Here is an 18,062-nt window from a genome sequence, read left to right as displayed (position 1 = left end):
CATGTACAAAACAGGACCTACATGTACAAAAAGCGCAGTGTGCCTTAATTTCTACAGCTGTATCAGAAGACAGGCAGAAATATGTTAAAGGACCTATGCTAGAGTACCAGCAAGTGGTGTGTGCCGTATGGCCCAAGTAATTACAGAATGTCAGATAAATCTATATTTTTCTCACTATAGAATGGGCCCGCAAAACTGCACCACTCTCAAGGCTCACTGATGCCGAAGAAAGAGATTTAAGTGAGCTCTCAATTCTTTTGTTGAACATATTTGAATGTAGTACAACAGGAAGTTAAAGGAGCTTTTGAAGTGTGCAGAATGTGGCCTCCTCCTGCTTTCTTCTGGGTAGACATGCAGAGGGTCGCTCTGCTAACCTCCAAACGCTCAGTGAATACATGAGGGTTGCTTTCACATAACACAACAAGCAGTTCCTCATTATGCTATCCAAATCAACCATGGTAGGACACAGTGGCCTGTTTTAGTGTTTCTCCTTCTACAATTGCTTGTTGTGTTATCTGAACTTAAGACAACACAACCCATCATGGATGAAACCCAAGCAATTGCCAAGTAGCTAGCCAGACAACATGGCGAACAGCTACCCCAGTTTGTCACAACAAGCAGAGGCATCTCAATTCTTCCTGTCTCCTGCTCCACAGAAATTCTTTGGGGCAGGAGCCAGGCTAATCAGCTGCAAAGTGCTACCCCGAATGGGGCAGTTCTGCCCAGCTGATTGCCACCCCTGTTGTGCTTGGGAGGATCATTTTACCCATGTGCAGGAGTGGGTTATTTGAAGACAACATTCTATTATTTTGAGAGCCAGTGTGGCATGGTGGTTAGAGTGTTGAACTGGGAACTTGGGAGGTCTGGGTTCTAATACCCTCTTGGCCATGGAGGTATCTGGGTGCAACCTACATCACAGGGATGTTGTTAGGATAAGATGGAGCTATGTAGGCCTCTTTGCATTCCTCACAAAAGGAAAAAGGCAGGATATAAATGCACAGTAATAATAAACATCATTGATTTTAATGGGATTTATTCCCACCTTAACTGTGTAAAGGATTGCAACCTGACATGCTGATATTACTTAAAATTTACCTATTTATTTATTTATATTTATATTTATATTTATATTGTGATTTATATCCTGCCTTTTTTCTACAAAGGGCTCAAGGCAGCTTACATCATCTCTCCTCCTCCATCTTATCCCCACAACAGCAACCCTGTGAGGTAGGTTGGGCTGAGAGTCTGTGACTGGCCCAAAGTTACCCAGTTGGCTCCATGCCTGAGCGGGGACTAGAACCCAGATCCTCTGAGTCCCAGTCCCATGGTCTTAACCACTACACCACACTGGCTCTCAAATTCCATGTGTCAGAGCCTATTTAGACAAATGCGTATTTGGAATCGTTTCTTTAAGTAATTACATTGTATCTTGCTCTTCATTCAAGATGCTCAAAATAGAATCTGAGTTTTCCCTGGTTTATTTTTCCCTCCTACCTACCCTGTGAGGTAGGAGTGATCAGACCACAATCACTAAATAAGATTCATGGCCTTTGTGAGTTGAATGAAAGACTTCTATGGGATGGGTTACGTCCATGGGCTGGGATTCCCCATTGCTGCCTTAAAGTGATAGCTTGACACAACAGCAGTTTCCTATCCAAGGCAAAGAGCAGCTTTGGGAGAGAAAGACAAACAAGTATCTGAAAGGTCATAATGAAGATGGAGCAGGCTTGTTCTCTGTTGCTCCAGAAGGCAGGAGGAAAGTCAAGGGGAAGAAGTTGCAGGGAAGCAGATTTTAGCTAAACATTGTGCTAGCTGCAAGAGTCCCTCTTTGGAGATGATGGGCTCTCCATCGCTGGCAGTATTTCAATAGAGGCTGGATGACTGTCTCTCAGTGCATCCTACCCTAAAAGTCTGCGTGGTGCAGGGGACTCGATGGGGTTCTAAGCTGCCTACCAATTCTACATACTTTTTCCTCCTCCTAGCAAGCTGTGTTAGACTTTGTACAGAATTTGATCTGTAAGAGATGTATGTGAAGTGCATTTCACACTCACATGTGAGTGAACAAAAGTGAACTTCCACAATCCACCGCCCCCACGCACACACACAGCAAAGAAAAAATGGCCCACAAGTCCAAGGAGTCTGTATGACCCTGAAAAGCATTGGTCCACTAGAGAAGCCTAAATTCACAGAAATCTGAACTTATTTAAAGTGTTACGTTCCCAAAACAGACCAATCCCCCAGCCAGCAGACACAAAAATCCCATGTTTAGGGTGTGATTCTATGCATGTTTAGACAAGAAAAAAGACCTTCTCCTGCAAATGAAAAGGAAGTTGTAGCTACTTTTAATGCAGGAATTTCCTCTTCGGAGGGCCTTCGATTTTATTCCTTGGCTATTCTCCGGGTCGCAGACAGTCACTGAAGTTTTGTGGGCCAACAAGTCGCAGGCAAGCGCGTCTCCAAGGCTCAGGAGCGCAGGGGCTGTAGGGTTGATGGGGACAGGTGATGATGGGAACAGTCGTGCTGCCTTCCTGGCCTGCCAAGGTGAAAAATCCAAAAGATCTCACAAAAATCCCTTGGAAGCGTGTGGCTCCAAGTCTAGAGCTAGTGCGGTGCAGTGGTTAGTGCTGGACGCGTTCAGATCCGGCCTCTAGTTTCTAGTCAGCCATGAAGCTGGCTGGGGGGCTTAGGGCCAGCAACAGGCTCTCAGCCTGACCTACCTCACAGGGTTGTTGTAAGAGTGAAATGGAAGAGAGGAGAATCTTGTAAACCGCCTTGGGAAACTTGCAAGAAGAAGAGGTGCTAATGCTAACAGCAAGGCCACAAGAGGAAATGCGCCTCCGCCTTGCTGTTCGGTGGGGTCCGAGCTGTCCCCCGGGGCGCTGCAAGAGGCAGGCGGTGGCGTGGGGGGAGAGACGGATCTCTGTGGCCACCAGCCGCCGCAGCCAATCTCCATGGAGATCTCCGGTTGCCACGGGCGCAGCCTGCCGCATGCGATAGGCGGCCGGGCGGGCAGCCGCAAGCTCCAACTGGTCGGTCTTAACAGTCGCGGGCGGCTTGAAAGTAATTAGAGCGCACGCCGCGGAGGAGAGGAGAAGCGGGAGGCGGCAGCGGCGGGCGCGGATTGGCTGCCGCGTATATAGGCTGGGGCCGGCGGCCGGTGGGCGCGTCGAGTCCTTGCTTGGCCCCTGCCTGCTCTGCTCTGCTGGGAGGTGGCGCCGTGTAGTGGGGGACGAGGGGCAGGAAGGAAGGAACCCTCGGCTGCCCAGGCACCCTTCGATGCAGGTGGGGAAAGGGCGCTGCCGCCGGCGCGGACGTTGGGTTTGGTGCAGCGGGGAATGCGCGCCTCTCTCTGCCTCGGCAGGCTGCTTGGGAAGGCGGGCGGGGGCTTGCCTTTGGAAACCGCTGGTGCAAGCCAGCCGCAGCGCCCGGCGACCCTCCGGGTGGCTCCCCCGAGGGGCGCCCGCTGCCTTGCCTGCGCCAGGGCTGAGTGCCCCCGGACGCTTGTTCCTGCGGCGTCGTTTGCGCTGGGCAAACTCGGCGGGGGATAGTCTCTGCTTGTGCGCCGGCGCCGTCAGACTGCAAGAGGCTCTTGCGTTTCAAGCGAAACGTGGGGATCGATGCCCCGTTGGCCCTGCTTAGAGTTATACTCGAGCTATGACCCGAGTTAGTCATGATTCGAGGGCTCCTTGAGCCTTGGATGAGCCAAGGTCCATTAATTCAGTGCCTCTCCGGTGGTGACGCGCTGGGTGACCCGGGTCTAGTGCCTACTCAGCCATGACGCGCACTGGATGACTATTTCCCAGGGCCGTTGTGAGGATAAGACTGGGGTGGAGGGGAACTGTGTAAGCTGCCTTGGGTTCCTCCCAAGAGGTCAAAATATGACCTCTTGGGAGGTCATATTTTGCAATCTAATAATAGAAATAATAGGTCTAAGAGGGGGTACAGCCCATGTTCTGAAACACCTCTGAATAAATTCATCCTATCCCAGAACAAGCTTGCACGAGCCTGGAATCACAAACCTGGATGCCCTATTGGACAATACAGTTTGCTGAGTTGAGGACACCATATTTCTGGCCCAAGTGTTGTATCCTGATCCTTGGCATGTTGGCACAGAAATTATTTATTTCATTTTTATGCCATCCCACAGCCAAAGCTGTCTAGATGGGTTACACAGTCCATAAAAAAGATGATAAAGGTATAATAAAACTCAGAAAATCAGAAAAATGTTTTAAAAGTTTGAAAGAGCCGAAAAGACAGAAAACAAGAAGAAATGTCAAAGCAGGCAAGCTGCAAAACACCCGGTGATCCCCTGGGCATGAACTGGACTTAGTTCCAGGTAGAGTTTGCAGCCGTGGGCCACTTCAATTTATCTAATCCCATTGATTTCAAACACAGATTTCTGCATGTGCCAGCTTACCCGCATGGCTCACTGGGGACAGCCTTGATCAGCCTGCTGCCATATTGGTGCATTGGGCATCCAGATCCCATTGGGAGAGAAAGGGAACAGTGCTGCTTTAAGCCAGATCTGTGGCATTCCAGATGTTTTGGTTTACCACTTCCATCATCCTTAGCCAGTCTAACCAACAGTGAAGGATTACATAAAGCCAAAACATCTGGAAGACCAGAAGCAGCCCACCCTTGTTTTCAGTGGTGTGTGCAATGCAATGACATCCTTTTCACAGACGTTCATTATTGTGGCTAGTTTTCTTGTTGGATAGGGTACTATGGTAGTCCAGTTCTAATATTTTCAGGAAATCATCATCATCATGCTCTTCACCGTGAGTTTTTGGCATGGGCTGCTAACAACACACAGTTGATTTATGTGCTAAGTTGGAACTCACTGGGACAGTTTCTTATGTTCTTCTGTTTGTCTTAAAGAACATTGATAAAAGATGAGCTGCCTTGGATTGGATTAATGTTCCCATCAGCCTGTAGATCAAGGGCACCAAGTTGGGCAAGGTTGCACTAGCAAGATAGCTAGGATAACAGGCAGCAGCCTTGACGATACAAACTGCAGCTTGCAGGAAGATTTTCATTTTTCATGTCAGAAGCACCAGCCAAGATAGGTTATGCTTGAAAGGACGAGAATATGGGAAATAATCATGGAAAATAATGTGTGCTGTCTTTACATTCTTTTTCCAGTGTCTGCTGCTGACCCTGAAGAAATGCACCGCAGCAACAAGGATAATGAGAAGGCTGGGCTCTGGGAATCCCATACAGTTGTTGCTGAGCCTCGGGCCAATCAAAATCCTCTCCAGAGGGCTGTGCTTGGGGAGCTGACTGAAAATGGGCAGTGTCCGAGATCCTCTGTCCGGGTAAATCATAGGAGACTTCTGGAGTAATTGACATGTGGCTGACAGGGCTTGAGCTGACCAGATTAAGGAAGAATGAACTGTCTTTTCCCCAGTGAAACTCTTAGTACAGGCTGTGGAACCTCTCCCAGCTCAGGGGTCAAATTCTGTTTCGGAGAAGTACAGGAGAGAGGGTTGCACTCCAGTGGTAGATGAACTAAGAAAGCCAAAAGTACCAGGCTGTTTTAGTTTAAAGCTCTTAGCTCCTTAGGAGGGGCATTTCAGCTTCTTACAGTGGGAAGAGAACTGGCCAAAGCTGGGATGAGTGGGACCAGGGGAATGAGCAACCACCAGCGGGTCCATGGAGAACAGGGACTGAGTTTCTAAGTCCAAGAGACTTAGCATCTTGGGTAGGGGGACTTGTGAAGTTTGAAATGTTGGAAGACTACTGCTGGGGCAAATAAGGTTTGACCTCAATGAAGACATTCAGTAGTGTTAGCTGCTGTTAACAATCCTCAGAAAAGTGATACTAATAACTAGTACGGGGCAACTGTCTAGTGTCATGTTGACTGCAAAGGAGTATTGTTGGTATAAGATAGAATTTCAGATGTTTGGGATTTCAACTTCCAGAACATCCTGCCAGAAGGGTGCCAAAGTCAGGGTACCAAACATTTGAAGAAATACTTTTTGCCCATCCCTATGTAGAACACTCTGTATGTTAAATGGGTGGATTTAATGCTACTGATCAAAATGCTTTAGTGAGATTAGACCAATAAAATTTACTGTCTAGAAACAGCTCTTCAAAAAATCATACTGAGTCTTTGCAATTCCATTTCTGGTCAGTGAGAACTTAAAAGACTGAAACTGATTTGTGCTCTAAACAAAGAACATCACAGTGGGGAAAAAGGAAATGGACATGAACATTTTTAAATTGCCCAGACCTCTTGTAGTGCTAAATAAATGTTTATTATTATCATTACATTACATTTATATCCTACCTTTTTCCTCCTGAAAGGAAACCAATGTAGCTTACATTTGCACTCGCAACAACAACCCTGTGTGGTTGAGAGCCTGTGACTGGCCCAAAGTGAGCTTCATAGCTCACTATGAGTGGGGGCTAGAACCTGAATCTCCCTGGTCCCCAGTCCAATACTCTAAACAGTACTCTAGCTCCCAAATATTCAAATATTTCAGAAATAATATGCTATTATATAGAATAATAAAACAGATTAGCTGTTTGTTAGTGGTTGCTTTGAACTGCTACTGGTGATTTAAATTAGTACTATTTCAGGTGTAATCCTATGCAAATTTAGATAGAAAAAGACTTACAACTCCCAGGATGCCCTAGGCCTTTTTTCTTGTTTAAATTTACAAAAGATTGTGCCTTTTAAAATCTTGACACTCCCCACCCGGATTCTAGTTCTCATTAGAAATATAAATGTTTGATTAAATAAGAGGTTCTCCTCTCTACCCCATGTGTATTTTCTTTTTAATCAATAAATTGACTTCTGGTTTGTTTAGACTACCTTTTTTGAGGCATCTATAACTTACTCTAATGGAAATGTTAGGCACTTAATAACTAATACCCCAAAACACTATTCTACTTAACTAACCTCTTGAAAGCTACATGTAATTTATATTGGTGTCCCTGCCCCACCATTTTCAAGAACACTTATCAAGAGTGCATAAGTTTGAGGTGTGTAGTTTATTCTAGTGATGATGGTGTTATACATGCTTTAGCTTCCCAGTGACTATAGCCTAAGGTTCAGAGTGGGAATTATTATGGAAATATTAATCAACTACACAGCTTGAAAATGAACTTGTTGAGTGTACTGGCCCATAGACCCGGTTGGTGGACTCCAGTTGGCCTACGGTTCCACTGCTGCCCCAGTTAGCATGACCATTGGCTACCAAGGGCTATGGAGTATGGTGAACAGGTCAGCACTATGAAATACCGATTCATCTTTCACTCCTACTGATAAGATCTTTGGGTTCAATAGCACTCAGAGTATTAGGAAACTGTTGTAAGGTTTTCTCATGCCATGGAATCTAGGTCCAATGGAAATGCACATGCTCTTTAACTGCCAATGGTGAAAGGTTCCATCTTCTAGCTACAGTTTCTCAGGAATAAACTAACTGGATGTCAAGAGAGACTCTCTTTGCTGTTGCAGTAGAACTTGAGACTTCAGCATTGCCTTTCAATACTGCTGTGATAGCAGGAACAGAGGATGTGTTGTACAACTAAACAGCTCCTTATGGTTCACTGTCCTTAATGTTTCTAAATCTAGCATTGATCTGGATTCTTAACCCTTCCCTTGACCCATACTCTCTGTTTTGAAATGTTTGGGATTTGGCATTAACCTCCATTGAATCTTAGCAAATGGATGGCGTGCTATGCTTAGAGTGTGTGTGTGTGTGTGTTGTGTAACCTCTGCCCACAGCTGAAGAAAATACATGTGAGATGGACCTTACTTTCTGTAGGCTTCTGCCCCAATATATCTGTACATTCTTTAAAAAGCCATTCCTCCACATGGTACCATCCAGATGTTTTGGACTTCAGCTTCCAGCATTCTTGATTATGGGACTTAAATGAAGTCTAAAACATCCAAAATGTACCAGATTGGGGAAGGCTGCTTTAAGGTGAACAACTCTGTAAGGGTTCTTAAAGACTAAGGAGTAGCATGACTGCTATTCCAGATAAAATCTTATGTTTCTGGCTCTATGTAGAGGTCTTCCTCTTTTTAGGCTTTCAGTGTTCCCTAGAAATATTGTTCTCTCCAGTGATACTTGCATTTTCATGATGTGCCCAAAGTATAACCTCTGAATTGGTAATTTCTGGAAGCAGTTTTCCTTTTTCCTTTCCCAAGAATGTTTCTAGGGAGGGCAACTGGGGCTGGTTGCATGATTCGCAGTGTAGCCAGCTAATTAATTAATTAATTAATTAATTACTTAATTAATTAATTAATTAATTAAAAACCTTTCTACCCCATCTTTACTTGAAACGGATCTCAAGATGGCTTACAAACCAGTAACAGCACATTAAAATACTATATATTATATTGTTGTTGTTATTCTATTGTGCTTTGTGGTCTGGCAATCTCCGCTTTGTACTCTTGGGCAAGTGACTTGTTCTTTATGACTAGATAGGCCCTACAGGAGCCATTTCATGGTGGCTGTCAGGACTGTTGTTCAGATTGCCAAATGTGTCCACAGACTCTCAAAAGATTGAAGACCACAGAAGAACCCACTTCAGTGCCAGAATTAAAACTTCTCTGCTATTATATATTAACTGATGGAACAATCACAGAGTATGTGTGCAAACCTACCCAATTGTATCTTATGTCTACCTTCTCTTGTATTTTTGCATGTTCAGTAGAGCTGCGCTGAAATGCAGTAAGAGTCTTAATTTGGTATCTGCGGGTGCTCGATCTGAGACACCGAACAGGTGCACTGGAGAATCAGTGGTGCACTTACTTTGTTCATTATAATGGCAATACCCTGGACCAGCAGAAAGGCAGACAAGAGGGTCCTAGTTCAATCCAAAGCTTTCCCTTGAAGCAAAAATGACATATTTCAGCCACATCATGATAAGGCCAGACTCAATGGAGAAGACAATCGTGCTAGGAAAAGTTGAAAGCAGGGGATGAAAGGGAAGACCAAGTAGGAGATGGATTGACTCAATAGCTGGTGACAGTGGGAGGGAGAAGCAGATGTAGTGAAGGAGGGAGGCCATTGATGGAGTCTTCCCAATGTCCCTCAAAAATGTGGAACCAGCACCAACATCATGCATTCTCATCTAAGCAGCCCCCAACCATGGGGCATGGACAATGGTGCAAAGGGAGGGGAAGTGCAGTCCAGTGACGGAGAACCCAAGGCTGGGAAGGAGTGGTGTAAAGGTAGATCATTCTAGTTCCCCTTATATTTTAACTGTAGTCTGTTCTTCCCAATGAGATGACTTTATTTTTAGGGTACATCTCTAGCAAGGCACCAGTCTGGATCTGAAAATGTCTGTCCTGCTACGAGCAAGAGTATGCTGCCATGTGGCATGGCATCCAAGCAAAGCTTTGCTATTTACATAGATGAAATGAAAGAAAGGAATGGGTATATCTGTTCATCTGTGGAAGAGTTGGAACCCAGTATGTTGGAAGTTGCCACCAGCCCACTAAATCCCAGTCTTCACTTGCTGCTGAACTTAAGTACAGGTAACTTGTCATATAGTCTTAACATGGACAAAGCTTTCATTTCTTGTGTGTGGTGCCCATTGTTAAAACAAACAACTTTGTAGAAATGTGAGAGTTAATGCCTCCTAACGGGGGAAAGTACACTAAAAGAAATTGCCAACTGAAATAAAAACAATTCTTCCTGGATATTCTTTCTTGGCAGGATCTCCAATGTTGGTGGATAAGTCATTGCAGTCACAAGATGAAGATCTTCAGGATAATACAATAGATGTCACAAGTCTTGTAGAATATGCAGAAGATATTCATTGCTACTTGAGAGAGGCTGAAGTGAGTAGCACTTTGACAAGCTCCCTGTAATATTGACCTTTGGGTAGATGCTATGTAACATGTACACTATATTAACTCAACTCTACTCAGATCTTTGTTTAACTTCACCTTGCGTGATCCTTCTCCTATAACTTCATTATAGTGTGGTTCCCATTTCAGTAAACTTAATGTTGTGATCAAAGCTCTCAATGTGACAAGTGTGGAATAATGTTTTTTTAGCTTTGCCTAATTTATCTCCAGTGGGTGCTAGTTTGGGTTGGTTCCAACTCCCAGCTTCCATTATTCCACCCAGAATGCTAGAGTTTCCCTGCTCCTGCACTTGGTTTGTTTCACCTTTTTATATCAGTGTAACTAACTTTTCTCCATCTGTACTTGGAGCCCATATACTGACCAGGTTAGGTGATGCTCAACTGAATGTTTGGCTTACCTCTTTGAGAGCAGCCCTTCTTGAACTGGGAAACTTCTCAATAAGCCTCTTCAGTATTCTTTTCATATGACCCAGCACAGTCTTCCATATTTCCTTATGTGTTCTTTGCCAGACTTTAGTTTTCCTTGAGTCTGTGACTGCTTCCCAGTTTTTCTGTCTGAAGCGCACTGGCCAGCATCAAATGCAGTACTGCTTGCAAAGCCTTCGCTTGAGTAGAAGACTGCTGCACACATCTCCAAGCACTGAAAAGCTTCAGGAGAAGCACTTAACTGGGTTTGGATACCCAGGATGCTTCCTGCTTTCCATTCACCCACACGTGGCTCTCTGCCCCCACATCTACCACTTTTCCCAGACACATAGCTCTAAGGCATCCCCTTAATGGGTAGGGTTGAGAACTGGAGGAGTGAGTCACCTTTGCCCAGTGGCACCCTCATTCCGGAGATTCTAGGTTGAGCTTTATCTATCATCCATTCCCTGGATATCTGAAGTCATTCACAAGTGACTTGCCTGGCAGAATCTGATCAACATTAATAATGTTGTCTTTCATGTCTTACTTATACACCAGACATAGGGATCCTCAGTCCTGGGTTCAGATCCAAGTCTACGTTGCCCACCTCTGGTTTGCAGTGTTCAGAGATCCCATAAGGGAGTTCGGTGGGTGGTCCCCACTCTTATTCTTAGACTGAACTTTTTCCATGTAGGTAAGATACAGGCCCAAGCCATGCTACATGAGGAAGCAGCCTGATATCACCTCAGGTATGCGTGCAGTCTTAGTGGACTGGCTGACAGAAGTTGGTGAAGAATACAGCCTGCAGACGGAGACACTGTACATTGCTGTCAACTACTTGGACCGGTTTCTCTCTTGCATGTCAGTCCTCAGAGGGAAGCTGCAACTTGTGGGAACAGCAGCAATCCTCCTGGCTGCGTAAGTATGCTTGGTTGTGTGGATTAATGCACCTCAGTCTGGTAGATGTCAGCTGCTCTGGCTCACTGCAATGGTTCCAGTGCTGGACTGGGCACCAGGGAGATCTGGGTTCTAGCCCCACTCAGCCATAATGCTCCCTTGTGACTTTGGGCCAATCATTCACTGTTAGCCTAACAGGGTTGTTCTTGTGTGGATAAAATGAAGTGAAGGGTGCTATGTAAGCTTTGGGTTTCTTGCAAATGTAAAAATTGTGGGACATAAATGCAATGTAGTAATAATACTGAAAGTATCTACCGCAAATGTTCCTTTCCAGCAAAGGGCTGTCTTTAACAGAACCTTAGAGCATTGGGCCACCTAGTTCAGTGTTGTCTCCATCAGCTTGCTTCAGACTGATCCCTTACAGGCATCTGGCTTTCAGCCCTTATCAGCCCCAGCCAGCATGGTCAAGGCTCAGGAATGCTGGGAACTGTAGTCCAAAACACATGGAAGATAAAATACAGCTTATGCCACTGAACTACAGCACCGCCCCAGCAAAGTTGGAGAGCACACTATCATTTCCCCAAATACTGATTGCCTTGTTAGGAGGGCTGGATAGCATGCATCATGGAGGGTTTCCTTCCTTGTTTCCTTTTCTTATTAGAACAAATGCATCCCAACAATATTCTACCACTGATTAAATCACTGTAGGTTTCATACTTGCAAGTGAATGCTTCATGCGTTTGTACAGACTTATTTTAGGGCAGGACTCAGAGCTGCATTTTGGAATTTGAGGAAGTGCTCTGGGCATCACCACAAAATGGCTGCCATGGAGAACATGGCTAGTGTCACATAATGGCTGCTGTGCAGGATCCCTGTAAAATTCTTGAAATTCTGAGAGTATCTCTGCTGTGGTGTGCATTTCCTGTAGACAAATTCTGGACCAACTCTGGCTGCTTCAGAAGGATTCAGGACTCATCCATAGCAAAGCAGAAGACTTGTGAAGCTATCCAAACAAAACTGGCCTCTTCCTGAATCTTTGGGAAGTTGGAGGAATTGCCATTTGTCAAAGATCATTAGCTCTCCCCACCCTGCTCTCCTCAGAAGGAAATCACCAGTAAGGGATGTAGTTTTGCGACCAACAGTACTAGCTACCAATTCGACAATACATTTATTGTAACTGGCCCTTTTACTTCCAATCACACTGCTTTTGGGAGAGATATAAAAGGAAAAATAGATTGGTTGTCATCAGTTGAGCAGAAAACAAAGTCTCAAGCTGTCTTTCAGTCACCATAGTTGCCTAGTCCCTGCACCCGCCTTTCCCATTTTTCCATGTTATTTACTCATGGTGCTGAATGATATTTTCACTCAAATTGTCCCCAAACCATGAGGGATGGAAAAGCCACACCCATCGAAGTAGGGATTTTTTTGTACAAATCCTTCTGCACCAGTACATTTGAACTTTTAATGGCTCTTCTTTAGGAGGAAACCTACAGTATATGGCAAATTGCATGAAAAAGTTCACAGATCAATGTAAGAAGCAAATGTCCTTTTTAACATCACTGAAACTGTAGCAGTTACCCAGCCCGTGACTTGTCCTGGTTTCATCCACTCAGAAGATGCTATCATACATTACATGCAAATTTCACCCAACGGAGGCAAATTCTCCTACATACTGAAGGAACAAAGTAGAATCCAAACCAAATTGAATGCCTTCCGTGGTATCTACACTTTCCAGGTTGTGATGACTTTATGGTTAACAATGCAAAGGTACCTTAATGGTACAGTCCTGTCATGAGGCCTGTAAGACCCCAAATGCAGCAGCTTATAGTCATCCTATGCAGAGCTGGAGGAACAGCAAAGGTGTTCTTTGCAGCCCTGTTCTCTCACCTTGCATTTTTGCTGTATAGGCTTTTTTGCCATCTAGCTGGGTATTTTGAATGGGGGGGGGGAGGAGGAGGAGGAGGTGCTGGTTGGAGGACCTTCAGGATAGCTTGGATCCTTCCCTGCCTGCCCACCGAGAACCCCCCTTTTACCTCTTTCTGATTTGAAGTTCCAGGCCTCAGAGAACAGTTGGTATCGTTCTTCCCATGCTGGCTACGAAGGACAGAGTGGTTGGAGGTCTGGTTCCCAGCTCCAAGGTCTGACTGTTGTCTTTGACCATAGCTCTGGGAATCTGAAATATCCTTTGACTCCTCAGATGCTCTTAAGTGGCCATAGGATTGCTTCCTAGAGGCACCAGCTTTAGAATTCCCCAGCTAGCTACTCATGATCCCCTTCAGATGTGTTGGTCAATAACTCCATGATGGCGTGGGGATGATGAGAACTATGGCTTCCAGAAGTGCTGACTTCATGTTTGGAGAAAGCTTTTTGAGCTAGTAACAAAATTCTTGATAAGTGCTAGCTAGTGAGCAGAAAGATCTGTTTGTGGTGATGAAAAATCTTGGAAGAATGGCATCTGGTAAGAATCCCTTAACAGAATTAAAGCATGATTTATGTGCAGCAAAGCTTTCCATACAACTCTTTCTATTTCAGGAAATATGAAGAAATCTATCCACCAGAAGTAGAAGAATTTGTTTATATAACAGATGATACCTACACAAAGAAGCAACTGTTGCGAATGGAATACCTGCTCCTCAAAGTGCTTGCTTTTGACTTGACTGTGCCAACCATTAACCAGTTTCTCCTTCAGTATTTACACAGACATGGTGTCAGTCTTAAGACTGAGAACTTTGCAAGGGTAAAGGACATCTGGATAAAAAGGGGCTACAGCTGCATCTGCTGTAGAACAGGATATTTGGTCTGCCGTGCAGAAACAAGACTTCTTGAAGAATGTAGCAAACTATGCTTTAACTGGGCCTTGGCACAATTTCTGTGCAGGCATGCCTCATTTGTGACCATGTCAAACCTCTCTGACTAACTCTGCATTTCTGTAGAGCAGGGATAGGAGGCTCATGGTCTCAAGTGTGGCTACAGCCACCCTAGTCGCTTTATCGCAGAAATGTGACAGCAGCGTCAGAAAGTAACTTGGTGTCAAGCTAAATATGGCTCTCCTGAATTTCCATACTGGCTTGCTGTTGAGTTATATCAGCAAATCACCTTTCTGTCTGTTTGCTTGCTTTCACTGCCAAAATTTGGTGGCTTGAGTGTGGTCCCGGTGGGAGAGTGGTCAGGGGCTGCAATTTAGTCCTTGGGCTACCCAAAGTTGTCCACCCCTGCTGTAGACACTAGAATAGAGATGGTGAATATTTTTTTCCTATCAAAGTATACACTGGGGGCAGGAGACTCCATCTGAAGACAAGAAACAAGTCAGGAGCATGCTTAAAGGCAGTTGTGACTCAGAAATAGAAACAGAAATAATAGAAATAGAAATACCAGAAGGTATGGTGAGGCAACTCCCTCCTTTGGTAAAGGAGGACACATCATTGCTTGCTTGCAGAAAGCTTTTGAGGGCTACAGGTTCTACATCCTGGCCTTGAAGTCCAAACTGAAGTGGTCATGGATAGTAAAACCCCAAGGCTGTGCCACAGACCACAATGGGATTGGGAAGAGTTAAAAGAATATGCCTCTACTCTGCGTGGTGCAGGAACTGGATGGACCAAAGTGGTTTTGCTACACCAACAGCCATTTGCAGCAAAACAGGATCTTAAACATTCCCACAGTATGCCAAGCAGAATAATTGGCATAAACACACTTAACTCTTTATTGCAGCTCCCAAGAACTGTTCTGAAATGGCCATTGGGTTGAGAGAGGCTGCACCTCTGTGCTCTGCAGAAGCTGAAGCATGATCTCAGCTGACTTGCCTGGGATTACAGTGGTGTGCATTCTCTTTTCAGTATGTAGCAGAGTTGAGTCTCCTTGACGCTGACCCATTCTTGAAGTACCTTCCCTCACAAATGGCAGCAGCTGCTTATTGTCTAGCAAACTACACTGTGAACAGGCATTTCTGGGTAAGTGTGACTTTAAAATACTAAAGGGTTAACCTGGGTATAAATATTTCAAATTAGGCAACTGTATAGGATGGCACAGTGTCTCTTGCTTTGGCCGCATCTCCTTTTTCAGCAATACATTTCAAAAATGGCTGATGCTGCAGAAATATCTGGCAAAACTTTTTTTTTTCTCACTAGACTATAACTCGGGAGAGCTAACAAGACTATTAACTTCAACAAGAGAGCTTGCTGAGTTGGAAACAATTCTGTTGGTGTTAACCCCTTAAGTATTTTTGGTTTTTGGTGCTCCAATTTGAAATCTATTTTTTTCACTGCTGTAGACAACATTTTTCATGAGCACTTTCTCCGAGCATTTTCCACAAAGAATGTGTAAATATCTTCCTTGCTGAGCTTGTTATCAGATAAAGCCTGGCTCCTACCTACCTACCAACCTACCTACCTGTCTATCTTCCCCAAAGTACTCATGGCAACACCATACAGTTTGACCCTGTGGGGGAGCCACTCGCCATGTGAACTGACAGGAAACCAGGGTTGTCCGAGCATAACTGAGATGGGAGAGCTACATAGGGTGAGCTGTGCTGGCTGATCCAGCTGGTCTCTTAGAAACTGTGGAAAGCGGTTTGCCTCTTCAAGTAACTCAGTTTTCCTGCTCTGTAGTTGAAATAAACCTGCAAGCAAGTCTGGCATCAAGGATAGGCCTGGTTCAGCACCTGCCAAGGGCTACAGCCCAAGAGGGTTGCACCTCCTCTTACTCATCGCAACCTGCTTGTTTCTCTGTCTCTGGGCCGGACAGCTGTGGTGATGAGAAAGAGGAGCAGCAGATGCCCCTGCTCGCATGCTCACTGGCTTTCTGCCTTCCCTGCAAGCAAGTGGGAGCCACAAGAAGAAAGAAGTTGAGGGATATTGCTGGTGGCCATGGGAGTGAGAATGCAGGCTCAGCTTACATTCTCCAAATACTAGAGCCAACACTGTTGCTAGCCGAAGTTGAGATGCTAGGCTAAATTAACAATTGGTTCAATGCAGCAGTTTCTTAGTAGGTATGTTCAGCATGCTCTATGTCTCTGAATGGATGTCATTTTTTCTTCTCCTGGTCAGCCAGAAACTCTTGCTGCCTTCACGGGATACTCACTAAGTGAGATAGTACCTTGTCTAAGTGACCTGCACAAAGCATGCCTTGATGCTCCTCATCGACCCCAGCAAGCAATACGGGAGAAATATAAGCTAGCTAAGTAAGTCCTTGGATCTCTGACGGTGCACACGTATCTGTCGAAGCCTGGTACTAGGAACAGATGCTTTCTATAACAACTATGAAACATTCAGATGTGTACAATCTTACTTTGCTAAGGGAGTAATCTTTTGTTTTCCAGTATCAGTGATTTTGCCAGCAAAGCAGAAGTCAGGATGGAGATGAGTCTTATATTTTTCTTCTGTTTGTGGATGGAAGAAGGGTCATTCCTGCCCATTGCTGGCAATGGGAAGGAAACATTTAGATGCATCCTTGAGTTGATCTAAACATTTCCTGAGTAGGAGGGCCAGGAAACCATTGTGTACTCTCTTACTCCCTTGTGTATTCTTACTCTTGAAATGCTGTGGTTCTCCTTTGGACACAGTCTGGAGATTACAGAATAGCTCTCTAAACCATACCCTCTGTGGTCATGGGGAATAATAACATTAATTAGGGGTAACACAATTCTCCCATGATGGCTTCCTGTTATGATATACTTGTCTGCTGAGATTTCACCCAGTGTTGTTCAGATTTTTAAATGTTGTAAACTGCCTAGACAACTTTGGCTGTTGAGCAGTATAGAAATGTAATAATCAATAAAAGAATAAATATTATAATTCTTTGCAGTTTTTTAAAAGGCGCACCTATATTAGTGGTTTTTCTCTATATATCCTCTTCAAGTGGTATACAGAAATACAAACAACACTAAAAGATCTAGAAACTTGGGTGTGTGTTTAATGGAAGTTCGGTCACATGCTGAACTCTGTAGACGGAGTCAAATTCTTCTTTGGCGTAGTGCAGTTTGAGAATGGCAGACTGTGCTTTATTCATCAGTGTGGATGGTTAAACATTGATTCCAGTACAGAGGTTCTGATCATGTCATATCATCCAGAGATCTGAAGAACTCATGAACCTAAAGGCAGTTGAGGCCATATCCTTTTGGAGATCATGAACTCTTTGTAATGATCGGCTTTTTTGCTTTGCAGGTATATGAAAGTATCTCTCTTGGAGCCACCAGCTGTTCTACCTCTACAGTGATGCCAACAAGCTGCATAGAAGCTGGAGCACTTGCCTTGGGATGTTGATCTGGCCCATTTTATTTCCTTTTCCCCATAGGGCACTGCAGGTCATGTGTCTAATCTGCTGCTTGAATTATTTTTAGGTGACTGTCTTAACGTGCATGTTCACTGGATTACAAGGACTCAATACAGTAGTTGTAACATAAACTAAAAGCACTTTTAATAAACATCTTTTTTAAAAAAAACGCACACCCATCTCTGTGTCCTGATTATTATGAAAATTCTGTTCTTAATGGTGGCAGAGTGCGGAAGAATGCAGCATAAATATTCGGAAGAATTACCCAGGCCCTAATGGTGGAAAGACTTGAGCAGGGCATATCTATGCTGCTTATGTCGGCATAACAATCATTCTCACCCACTTCTGCAAGAGTTGGGGCATGGGCAGAGATCCCTAAAGAAACTATCAGCATCATTTTTAATACATGCTTGAAAACTGGAGAGTAAAAATGGGAACTGTTTGTGTAGCAGACCAGTAGCAAACAGATTCGGCAGGAGCGGGCCAACCTGTTTTCTACTGCTGACATGAATGCTAATATGAAGAGGGTTTTTTGCCATGGTAAAACTAAGATTAATTGTAATGCACTTAATCGTTGGATGCATTGTGCCCATCCCACCTGAGTAAAGCCACAGAGGCAGGTTGGTGCCCCGAGGCACATCCACTGCTGTGGTGTGCCCTGTAGC

General features: G+C 44.6%; 1 protein-coding gene across 1 annotated transcript; it reads left to right on the top strand.

Moving 5' to 3' along the window:
• Positions 1-4,161: 4,161 nt before the first annotated feature.
• On the top strand, positions 4,162-17,340 carry CCNA1 (cyclin A1). The gene is made up of 9 exons (XM_044441786.1): positions 4,162-4,195; positions 5,143-5,315; positions 9,259-9,493; positions 9,675-9,799; positions 10,928-11,151; positions 13,663-13,867; positions 14,964-15,077; positions 16,173-16,306; positions 17,289-17,340. Exons 1-9 carry the CDS (start codon positions 4,162-4,164, stop codon positions 17,338-17,340), a joined length of 1,296 nt encoding a protein of 431 aa, XP_044297721.1.
• Positions 17,341-18,062: the final 722 nt, after the last annotated feature.

Source organism: Varanus komodoensis, unplaced genomic scaffold (genome assembly GCF_004798865.1).
Source record: "Varanus komodoensis strain SLA01 unplaced genomic scaffold, ASM479886v1 scaffold4, whole genome shotgun sequence".
Lineage (NCBI taxonomy): Eukaryota > Metazoa > Chordata > Lepidosauria > Squamata > Varanidae > Varanus > Varanus komodoensis.
Note: the sequence above shows the minus strand (reverse complement) of the source record. Positions and strands in the feature narration are given on the sequence as shown.